We start from the raw sequence: 11,237 nt of genomic DNA, 5'->3' as shown, positions 1-11,237 counted from the left end.
ACTGTTAAAGGGGCAATGCCTTTGGAACTGTAGGGCCCACCGGGCAGGGTCGGGGGAACTAAGTTGCGGGCGCAGAAGGGCGAGCTGGCTGCCAGGATTCGGGAAGGACCATTGGCGCCTGACAAGCTCGGAACGGTGGGGACTGAACCTGCAGGGAACCCGGGCCCGCGCACGTTGCCGTCCTCGGAGGCGCGCTTAGGGGGCGGAGCCTCTCGCCTGTCCCGCCCAGGAGGTGGCTCCACGCAGGCCCCGCCCCAGGCGCGCGAGACGGGTCGTCTTCTCCGTCAGGTTACCGCCTCGCTCGCTAGTCTCCTTCGCCCGGCTCAGCGTTCTAGAATTCGCCGCGCAGCTGCCTCAGGTGCTGTGGCCAAGTTCGGTCAGCGGCAGCACAACCACCCGGCGCTCTGTCCCTGCCTGGCCCCTCAAGTTAGGCAGTCCTGGCAGACCCGGGCCGCTGCCTCAGGCCCACGCCACCCGGATCCAGCCTGGCCCCACAGAGCCCAAACTGTCCCCCTAGGCATGGGCCCTCCACTTGGGAGCCACATTCCTTCCTCAGATTCCCCATTTTGTCCTCAGGCCTGGCTGCTCGGGAAGGGCTGGCCACGCCGCAGTCTACCTGCCAAGCTTCCCCTTCGCCCCCTGAGGTGAAGCCAGGCATTCAGGCCTTGCTCTTCGCTCCGGGCTGGGCCACACCCACACCCACTGCCCCCAGCCCAAGCTGACCCCTCAGGTCCTCATCTGCCTCTTCAGACCCTCCAAGGCCTTGACTACCGTTAGGTTAATTGTTGAGTGCTCCGTCTAGCTTCCTTAAGCCCCCTCCTGTCTCATATCTAGATTCCGCATTTAAGCCCAACTACCTGAAGTCTGAATGCCTCAGTTCCTCACAGCCCCCTGAGGTCAGCCTACCCCTCTGGCCCAGGACATCCCGTCTGGACCCCTCCTGCCTTATCAGCCTGGCTCTATCCCATCTGCCACCTCAGCCCTTAAATACTCCTATGCTTTTTTTTTTTTTAACCTCACCTACTTTCTCAGCCCATCCTCAGTTGCCCTTGGATAAAGTTTCCAGTTGGTCTTTTCTGTTATTTGATTGCTACAGGCACTCTCCCAGCTAGCATTCTTACCGTTTGTTTGTTTGTTTGTTTTTTGCCCACTCCAATAGGCTCTCATGTTGTATTTGGCCTCCCCTAATTCTGGCTCTGTGACTGACTTTTGCTCACCTTCTTTCCCTATGGATATTCCCAAGTGCCCCCCTCTTCCCTGTCATCAACTGATTACTCTGTACATACTTAACTTAACTTTCATTAATCCCTCATATCTGTTGTGTGTGTGTGGTTTTTTTTTTACCAACCCTCAATTCTCTAACTGCCCCCAACCACCAATTCTGTACCACAACCCACAAATACCTCTGTCCTATCTAGTTTCCACCTGCTATCCTTTTTCATTTCATCATTGCATAGTGCCAATTAAGTCATTTTACTGCCATCTGTAAATTTTCCTTACTCTATACATTTGGCTCCAGAAAATTTTCTCCTTTACTTCTACAATATCCACATTTCCTGGACTCTTCATCTTCAACCTGTATATTCAACTAATAGGAATGTCCAGCACTAGAAATACCTTTTATGCTCTTTCCTTTTTCAAGACGACCCATATGTCTTCTTTTCAATCTCTAGATCTGCTACTGGTCTCATCCCTAGAGCCATTGCTTGAGTGAGTGATTCATTTTTAATTATCCTCCTAGCACCAATGAAGAGGCTCAGTCCAGCCACCCAGCCCAGTCCAGTCGTGCATGTACACGAAGATGGAGGCAACCTCATCCCTTTTGCCAAGTGAGTCATCCCCACCCAGTGGGAGAATGGTGACAGGCTGGAGGAAAGATAACATGCCTGGGTTCTTTCCTAAGAAGAGTTGGAAATAAGGAACGAGAAGCTCAATGCCTGGGCTCAGGGAATTAGTCGCTCATTAATTTATTCAACAAATAGTTTTTGAACACTGTATGTATTACTCTAGGCACTATATTAGGCACCAGGGATTCAGCAATTAGAAAGACAGAAAGACGGGGTCCTGCCCTGGCCAGATAGCTCGGTTGGTTGGAGCGTTGACCCAGAGTGCAGAGGTTGCCGGTTCGAACCCCAGTCGGGGCACATATAGGAACAGATGTTCCTGTCTCTCTCTTCTGCTCTCTCCCTCCCTCTCTCTAAAATATCAATAGAATAAAACATTAAAAAAAAAAAAGAAAAAGAAAGACGAGGTCCTGCTCAAAGAGCTTACATTACAGGAAGAGACAGAATATGCAAATAAATATAATTTCAACTAGTGATAAGTACCATAAAAAATAAAATAGGCCTGACCTGCGGTGGCGCAGTGGGTAAAAGCATCGACCTGGAACACTGAGGTTGCCGGTTCAAAACCCCAGGCTTCTCTGGTCAAGGCACATATGGGAGTTGATGCTTTCTGCTCCTCCCTCCCTTCTCTCTCTGTCTCCTTTCTCTAAAATGTATAAATAAAATCTAAAAATAAAATAGGCCTTGGGCCCTGGCCGGTTGGCTCAATGGTAGAGCATCAGCCTGGAGTACAGGAGTCCCGGGTTTGATTCCCGGCCAGGGCACACAGGAGAAGCGCCCATCTGCTTCTCCACCCCTCCCCCTTTCCTTCCTCTCTGTCTCTCTCTTCCCCTCCCGCAGCCAAGGCTCCATTGGAGCAAAAGATGGCCCAGGCACTGAGGATGACTCCATGGCCTCTGCCTCAGGTGCTAGAATGGCTCTGGTTGCAACAGAGCAGTGCCCCAGATTGGCTGAGCATTGCCCCCTGGTGGGCAGAGCATCGCCCCCTGGTGGGCATGCCAGGTGGATCCCGGTGGGGCACATGCGGGAGTCTGTCTCTCTGCCTCCCACTTTTTTTTTCTTTTTTTAAATATTTATTGATTTCAGCAACAGAGGAAGGGAGAGAGAGAGAGAGACAGAGAGAGACAGGAACATTGTACTGCTCCTGCATGTGCCCTGACCAGGATCGAACCAGCAACCTCTGCACTTTGGGATAATGCTCTAACCAATTTTGCTATCTGGCCAGGGCTCTGCCTCCCTGCTTTTCACTTCAGAAAAATACAAAAATCAATAAATAAATATAAAAAATAAAACAGGAGTTGCCTGACTGGTGGTGATGCAGTGGATAGAACCTCGACCTGGGACTCTGAGATCCCAGGTTCTAAACCCCAAGGTTACCAGCTTGAGCATGGGCTCATCCACCTTGAGCACAGGCTCATCGGCTTGAGTGCGGGGTCGCTGGCTTGAGCCCAAAGGTTGCTGGCTTGAAGTCCAAGGTTGCTGACTTGAGCCCAAGGTCTCTGGCTTGAACAAGGGATCACTGGCTCAGCTGGAGCTCCCCCCTTCACCCTGGTCAAGGCACATATGAGAAGCAATCAATGAACAACTAAAACTCTGCAACTATGAGTTGATGCTTCCCATCTCTGTCCCTCTCCCTCTCTCTCAAAATAATATTACAGGAGTGCAATATAATGGAAAAGCAGAATGTCACGAAGACATAAATTTAGATAGGGTGATTGTGGAAGACTATTCAGGGGAGGTAAATTTGAATTGAGATATGAAAAATGAGAAGAGGCCAGTCTGATAAGAAATAGGGGAGAAGAAGGAATAGTAAGTATTAAAAAGTCCCAAGAAAGTGTGCGCTTCAGCAGCACATATACTAAAATTGGAACGCAAATTCATGAAGTGTTCTATATTTTAGAAAATAAAAACTCCTGTCTGACCTAAGGTGGTGCAGTGGATAAAGCATCGACCTGGAATGCTGAGGTCACCTGTTTGAAACTCCTGGTCAAGGCACATACGAGAAGTAACTACTACAAGTTGATGCTTCCTGCTCTCCTCCACCATTTCTCTCTCTCTCTAAAATCAATAAGTAAAATCTTAAAAGAAAGAAAAAAGAAAATCAAAGTCCCAAGAAAGAAACAGGCTTGGTATCTTCTAAGACCAAGAAGCAGTTCAGTGTAACTGAAATTTAGGGATCAAGAAAAATAACAGGCCCTGGCCGGTTGGCTCAGTGGTAGAGCGTCGGCCTGGCGTGCAAGGGGTCCCGGGTTTGATTCTGGCCAGGGCACACAGGAGAAGCGCCCATCTGCTTCTCCACCCCTCCCCCTCTCCTTCCTCTCTGTCTCTCTCTTCCCCTCCCTCAGCGAGGCTCCATTGGAGCAAGGATGGCCCGGGCGCTGGGGATGGCTCCTTGGCCTCTGCCCCAGGCGCTAGAGTGGCTCTGGTTGCAGCAGAGCGACGCCCCGGAGGGGCAGAGCATCGCCCCCTGATGGGCAGAGCGTTGCCCCCTGGTGGGCATGCCGGGTGGATCCCGGTCAGGCGCATGCGGGAGTCTGTCTGACTGTCTCTCCCCCGTTTCCAGCTTCGGAAAAGACAAAAAAAAAAAAAAAAGAAAAAGAAAAAAAGAAAAAGAAAAATAACATAGTTGGGCAGAATACTTAAAGGCCATTGAAAGGAGTTTGGGTTTTATTCTAAGGACAGTAGAAATCAGTGGAAGTTTGTAAGCAAGAGAATTACACAAGCTTGACCAGGCGGTGGCACAGTGGATAGAGTGTCAGACTGGGATGCGGAGGACCCAGGTTTGAAACCCGAGGTCGCCAGCTTGAGGGCAGGCCATCTAACTTGAGCACGAAGTCGCTGGCTTGAGCATGGGATCACAGACATGACCCCATGGTCACTGCTTGAGCCCAAGGTCTCTGGCTTGAGCAAGGGGTCACTCACTCTGCTGTAGCTCCCCCACCCCCATTAAGGCACGTCGAGAAAGCAATCAATGAACAACTAAGGTGCTACAATGAAGAATTGATACTTCTCATCTCTCTCCCTTCCTGTCTGTCCCTGTTTGTCTTTCTCTCTGACTTTCTGTCTCTGTCAAAAGAGAGAGAGAGAGAGAATGACATGAGCAGACTTTTTTTTTTTTTTTCTGACATGAAAAGCAGGGAGGCAGAAAGACAGACTCCCACATACACTCCGACTGGGATCCACCCTGCAAACCCCCTATGGGGCAATGCTTTGCTCACCTAAGGCTGTTGCTCTGTCACTCAGCACGGAGCTATTTTAGCACCTGAGGCAAGGCCATGGAGCCATGCTCAGCACCCAGGCCAATTTTCTCCAACAGAGCCATGGCTGCAGGAGCAGAAGAGAGATAGAGAGAGAGAAGGGAGAGGGGGAGGGTGGAGAAGCAGATAGTTGCTTCTCCTGTGTGCCCTGACCAGGGATCAAACCCAGGACATCCACACACTGGGCCAACACTCTACCATTGAACAAATGGGGCAGGGAAATTTTTTTTTAAGTGAGAAGAGGGGATATCGTGAGATAAACTCCCACATGTACCCTGACCAGGATCCACCCAACAACCCAGAAACCTCTTCTGCGGGCCAATGCTTGAAGCAACCAAGTATCTTCAAGGCCTGAGGCCAACACTAGGACCAACTGAGCCAGGGGTCCCCAAACTTTTTACACAGGGGGCCAGTTCACTGTCCTTCAGACCGTTGGAGGGCCAGACTAAAAAAAACTATGAACAAATCCCTACGCACACTGCACATATCTTATTTTAAAGTAAAAAAAACAAAACAGGAACAAATACAATATTTAAAATAAAGAACAAGTAAATTTAAATCAACAAACTGACCAATATTTCAATGGGAACTATGCTCCTCTCACTGACCACCAATGAAAGAGGTGCCCCTTCCAGAAGTGCGGCGGGGGCCGGATAAATGGCCTCAGGGGGCCGCATGTGGCCCGCGGGCCGGGCCGTAGTTTGGGGACCCCTGAACTGAGCTATCCTCAGCACCCAGGGCCGATGCTTGAACCAATCAATCCACTGGCTGCAAGAGGGGAAGAGGAGAGAAAAGGGAGAGGGAAGGGAAGAGAAGCAGCTGGTCACTTCTCATGTGTGTCCTGACTGGGAATCGTACCAGGGACATCTGTATGCTGGGCTGACACTCTTTCCACTGAGCCAACCAGCCAGGGCCTCTTCAACATGCTTATTATGGAAAATTTTAAACAAATACAGAAGTAGAGAAAGTAGTAATCATGAACCCAGTGCACCTTTTTCAGTCAGCTTTGGTAATTGTCATTATATGGATAATCTTTTCATCTGTACATTCAGCCTCCAGCTGCTCAGATTATTTTGAAGTAAATCTCTACTGTTTATCATTTTACATGACCTTTTTTTTTTTTCCAGAGAGAGAGAGACAGACAGGAAGGGATAAAAAGATGAGAAGCACCAACTCAGTTGTATCACTTTAGTTGTTCATTGATTGTTTCTCATATGTGCCTTGACCAGAGGGCTCAAGTTGAGCCAGTGATCCTTTACTCAATCTGAGCCAGTGACCCCTTGCTCACACCAGTGACCTTGGGCTTCAAGCCAGTAACCTTTGAGTTCAAGCCAGTGACCTTGGGATCATGTTGATGATCCTGCGCTCAAGCTGGCAACCCCGCGCTCAAGCTGGTAAGCTTGTGCTCAAGCTGGATGAGCCCACACTCAAGTTGGCAACCTCAGCGTTTAGAACCTGGGACCTAAACATTCCAGGTAGACACTCTATCTACTGTGTCACCACTGGTCAGGTTACACGATCATTTTTATTTTTATTTTTTTTTGCATTTTTCTGAAGTGAGAAGCAGGGAGGCAGACAAACTCCTGCATCCACCTGATGAGGATCCACCCAGAATGCCCACCAGGGGGCGATGCTCTGCCCATCTGGGCCATTGCTCCCATTCAATGGGAGCCATTCTAGCGCCTGAGGTGGAGGCTATGGAGCTGTCCTCAGTGCCAGGGCCAACTTTGCTCCAATGGAGCCTTGGCTGTGGGAGGAAAAGATAGACAGAGAGAAAGTAGAGGGGGAAGTGTGGAAAAGCAAATGGACACTTCTCCTGTGTGTCCTGTACAGGGATCGAACCCTGGACTTCCACACACCAGGCTGACGCTCTACTGTTTAGCCAACTGGCCAGGGCTTACATGATAATTTTTAAAAGATTACTCACATTGCTCTGTGAAGAATAGTTTGTAGGGGTTTGGTGGAAGCAGGAAGAGGAGGAAGCCATTGCAGTAGTCCAGGCAGGAGGTGCCTCTTCCTTCTGGGAGCACGCCCATGGCTTTCTTCTCTTACAGGCATGCATTTCCTAAACTCTAAGGGCCCCCTGGAATCTTGAAACTAGGGGAGTAGTGGGCGGCAGCAGCAGCTCATCCCAGGATAACCCCCTGAACCTGTCTCCAAGGCCCCCTTTTCTCTGACTTTCCAGTGAGCCAAAGCAGCCCCACATCGGCTTTTTCCTGTTGCTTCTTCTATCCTAAACCTTGTTTCACTGTCCCAACTTTAATAGATGCACTCTCAAAAAGAAGAATAAAAAAAGCCCAAGCAGGGGAAAATGAGCTAGAATACATTGGTGGGAGTGGAAATGATGAGGAATGGTCAAATTTGGGTATATTTTAGATGTAGAACTGAATAGGACATGCTGATAGATTGGATATAGAAGGTGAGGGAATATGAGGCATACCAGGGTACTGGCTCTAACAACTTGGCATTTGGGGTGCCTTTCAGTGAGATGGGGAAGGCTAGGAAGAAGTTGAGTGGGCAGTTGAACCTGCAAGACTGGAGTCCAGGAGAGGAGTCAGGACTGGGAATTAGATTTGGGAGTTATTAATGCATTGGTGGTACAGTCATGGTGGGAAAAAAGGAAAAAAAAGTCATGGACCTAGGTAAGATCATCTGAGGAGAGATGGAGATAGAGAAGATAAATGGCTCAGGCCTTCTAGAGAGCAGGAGAACAGTCATTCAGTCTGTGACAGTCTTTGGAAGTGATGAACACTGTTCTCAAACAGCTCCACATGCCCCTCATTACCTACAAAGATATTATTCTTTCTGAGACAGGGAAGACAAAGCAGGAATAAACAGAGATTTTTCTCTCTTGGATCCTTGTGTTAACCAAAAGGAACCTGTTTATCATCATCTAAGTAGCTGGGGACTTCCTCTTTAACAGCCCTGCTTGCTAAGTATGATGTTCTCTGGTTGTGGGGTGTAGAAGCTTGAGATTCAGTGAGATCTGAAGCTCAAACAGTTGCTAATCTCCACCCTCATCCCAGCTCCAATCTTTCAAGTTAGAGGTTTTATTTTTAAAATTGATTAAGTTAGGACATGTCCTGAGGGAGCCTGGGCAACTGGATGACCTCATGGAAAGACAGGGTCTCTGAATCCTTGGGGTGAGTAGAATCTATAAGGAAAGAGCAAGACCTGAGCCTACCTTGTCCTCACCTCAGATGTTCCAGGGTGGTCAGCCGATCTCTACCCTCCAGCTTGCCTTCCCAGAGCCTCAGACTGACGCCCCAGCATTATGGAGACACCTTCTGGGACAACCTTAGTCAAAGGCCCAGGTAGGTAGAAATAGTGAAAATGGGGACTAACTGAAGGTGGGAAGGTGACGCTATACAATTTTAAACAACCATAAAGCTTTACAACATACGCATCAGTCTGGGGATAACTGCCTCACTGGCTGATGGATGTTGTAGCTCCTAATGCCATTTATATAGGTGGTTGGAAGAGGTCATTAGAGAAACATGGATAGGGGTGTCCTCTGTGTACTTAGCCTGCTTTTTGTGCTTTACAGACCCACCTGGATGGAAGAACAGTACATCCCATCCCTGCTGGTATGACAAACTTCCTGCCTTTCAATACTTCTCGGTTAAAATTGCACCCACTGCCATCCTACCCACAGTTCTCCTTATTACAGCTTCCCTCTAGTGTCCCCCAACCAGAGCACTAAACAGGCCCTCCTTTCTATGAATCAGTCAGTGTGTTTTCCCTATCATACCTGTTTTCATGATCTGGGCTTCCCAAGACCCTTGACTCCCTATTTTAGTCCAAAATCCCCTGAAAGCCCCCATTCTGTCATCTATCTCCTTTTCTCCGTTCTCTACACAGAGATCCACTGATTGTTCCCAATCTGGAGTGTATTCTCTTGAGGGGCTCCCACCCCCTGAGACGCTTTGCAGAAGAAAGAGAAGGAGGCCATATTTCGCAGGAATGCAGCAGGGACCTGGGGGCATCCCAGCCCGGGTGAGGGCTGTCACTTACCACCTGGAAGATCTGAGGAGGCGACAAAGAATCATCAATGAGTAAGGAGACACATTAGGTCTCTGGAAGCCAAGCAGGGGTTGGAAGCAGAATGATTTGAACTAAGGAAGGGGTGGAGAGGATTTTTTGTGTGTGTGTGGGGTTTTTTTTTTGTATTTTTCTGAAGCTGGAAACGGGGAGGCAGTCAGACTCCCGCATGTGCCCGACCAGATCCACCCGGCATGCCCACCTGGGGGCGATGCTCTGCCCATCCGGGGTATAGCTCTGTTGCGACCAGAGCCACTCTAGCGCCTGGGGCAGAGGCCAAGGAGCCATCCTCAGCGCCCGGGCCATCTTTTGCTTCAATGGAGCCTTGGCTGCGGGAGGGGAAGAGAGAGACAGAGAGGAAGGAGATGGGGAGGGGTGGAGAAGCAGATGGGCGCATCTCCTGTGTGCCCTGGCCGGGAATCGAACCCAGGACTTCCACACGCCAGGCCAACGCTCTACCACTGAGCCAACTGGCCAGGGCCGGGGTGGAGAGTTTTAAAGGGATTAGAGGTTGTTTGGAAATGAATCATGAACTTGGTAGGATTGGAGTAGAATTTCCATAATGTGAAAAGGAGGGAACTAAGGGATGATGAGCCACATCAGTTGCAAGAAGCGGAAACTGGACCACGAAGACAGGAAAGCACTCCAGAGAACTGGAGAATGATGGAAAGCTAGATAGAGAGAGGTCACTTATGTATTCTTGAACAAAAAATACTTCAGTGTGGGGGAGCAAAAAGTTGGGAGTAGAGAATTGGAAATCAAATGACAAGGACCCTGGGTCCCAGCAGGAAGGTTTTTTTGTTTTGAGACAGAGAGAGACAGACAGGAAAGGAGATGAGAAGCATCAACTCATAGTTGCAGCACTTAAGTTCACTGATTGCTTCTCATACATGCCTTGAGTGGAGGACTCCAGCTGAGCCAGTGACCCCCTCCTCAAGCCAGTGACCTTTGGCTTAAGCCAGCAACCATGGGATCATGATCCCACGCTCAAGCTGGCAAGCCTGTGCTCAAGCCAGATAAGCCCATGCTCAAGCTGGCTACCTCAGGGTTTCAAACCTGGGACCTGTCTCAGGTCAATGCTCGATCCACTGTGCCACCACTGGACAAGCCCCAGAAGGAAGTATTTTAGGGAAGGGAGATGAATGGAGAAATGGGAGGCCTGGCCTCCAGGCGCTCTTTCCTAAACCTAAGATTTCCACAGACTAAAGAAGGCACAGAGGTACAGCTCTAGGGCTGCATCTGAGCCCCTGGTGCCTGGTGAAGCAGGCTGTAGATTCCCCAGCACCACTGAACAATCTAATCTGGAAGAGGAGAGGGCAACCTATCCACAGGAAGAGGACCACTTTCTCCCTCCTGCCAGGGCCCAGGTATGGTTGGAGAAAAACTTGGTGGGTAATGAAGGGTGATGTGGTTGCCTGGTCTCGCATGGGAAGACAGCAGAAGGCAAGAGTTAAGTTGGATGGCTGGATTTGAGGGAAAGAAAAATAAAGTAGGCGAGAATCAGAGACTTAGGTGTATCTGGGTTTGGGTACTAGGAAATCTGGAGAGAGATGTATTTTTCTATTCTTTCATTCTTTTTTCAATTTCTCTCATCTATACAGCTGCTTTGGTCTCCCTGGAGTCCTCTGGTTCAGGAAGGTTCTTGTCTGTCCAGACAGCTGAGCTCTCTACCCCCCTACAGCACTGTCACAGCCAGTAGGAACCCCTTTTACAGTGCCTGGGGGACAGAGTTTCAGTCTGAGGAGTAAGGAAAAACTGTCTATGCCCATCCGACATGCTAACATTGCCTCAAGGACTGAAGCCTCCTTCTCATCGCTGGAATCACCCCTATTTCTGGCATGAAGGCATTTTCCTTTCCTTAGCTTCTCCCCCAGCTTCGTCTCCCATCTGCACCAGGCACTAACTGCTCCCAGAGTCTCCCATCTCAACCCACCCCTCTCCCAGGAGCTCCCCAAGGCCTGTTGCCGCCCCAAGGCTCGCTTCCTGGCCTGGCCGTGTTCTTTGCTCTGTTCTATCATTAAAAAGCAAACAAGTTGAATCCAGAGTTGTCTTTTTCTCAGGGAAGCCGTGATGAAGAGACTCATGGGGAAGACCC

The 11,237-nt window shown here is 49.5% G+C and overlaps 1 protein-coding gene across 1 annotated transcript; it reads left to right on the top strand.

The window, feature by feature from the left end:
- The first annotated feature begins 296 nt into the window (after positions 1-296).
- On the top strand, positions 297-11,107 carry INCA1 (inhibitor of CDK, cyclin A1 interacting protein 1). The gene is made up of 7 exons (XM_066366241.1): positions 297-358; positions 1,742-1,829; positions 8,302-8,415; positions 8,649-8,688; positions 8,963-9,156; positions 10,344-10,509; positions 10,744-11,107. Exons 2-7 carry the CDS (start codon positions 1,747-1,749, stop codon positions 10,888-10,890), a joined length of 744 nt encoding a protein of 247 aa, XP_066222338.1. The 5' UTR covers positions 297-358; positions 1,742-1,746; the 3' UTR covers positions 10,891-11,107.
- Positions 11,108-11,237: the final 130 nt, after the last annotated feature.

Source organism: Saccopteryx leptura, chromosome 2 (genome assembly GCF_036850995.1).
Source record: "Saccopteryx leptura isolate mSacLep1 chromosome 2, mSacLep1_pri_phased_curated, whole genome shotgun sequence".
NCBI lineage: Eukaryota > Metazoa > Chordata > Mammalia > Chiroptera > Emballonuridae > Saccopteryx > Saccopteryx leptura.
The sequence above is the reverse complement of the archived record's forward strand: the minus strand, read 5'-3'. Positions and strand labels throughout refer to the sequence as shown.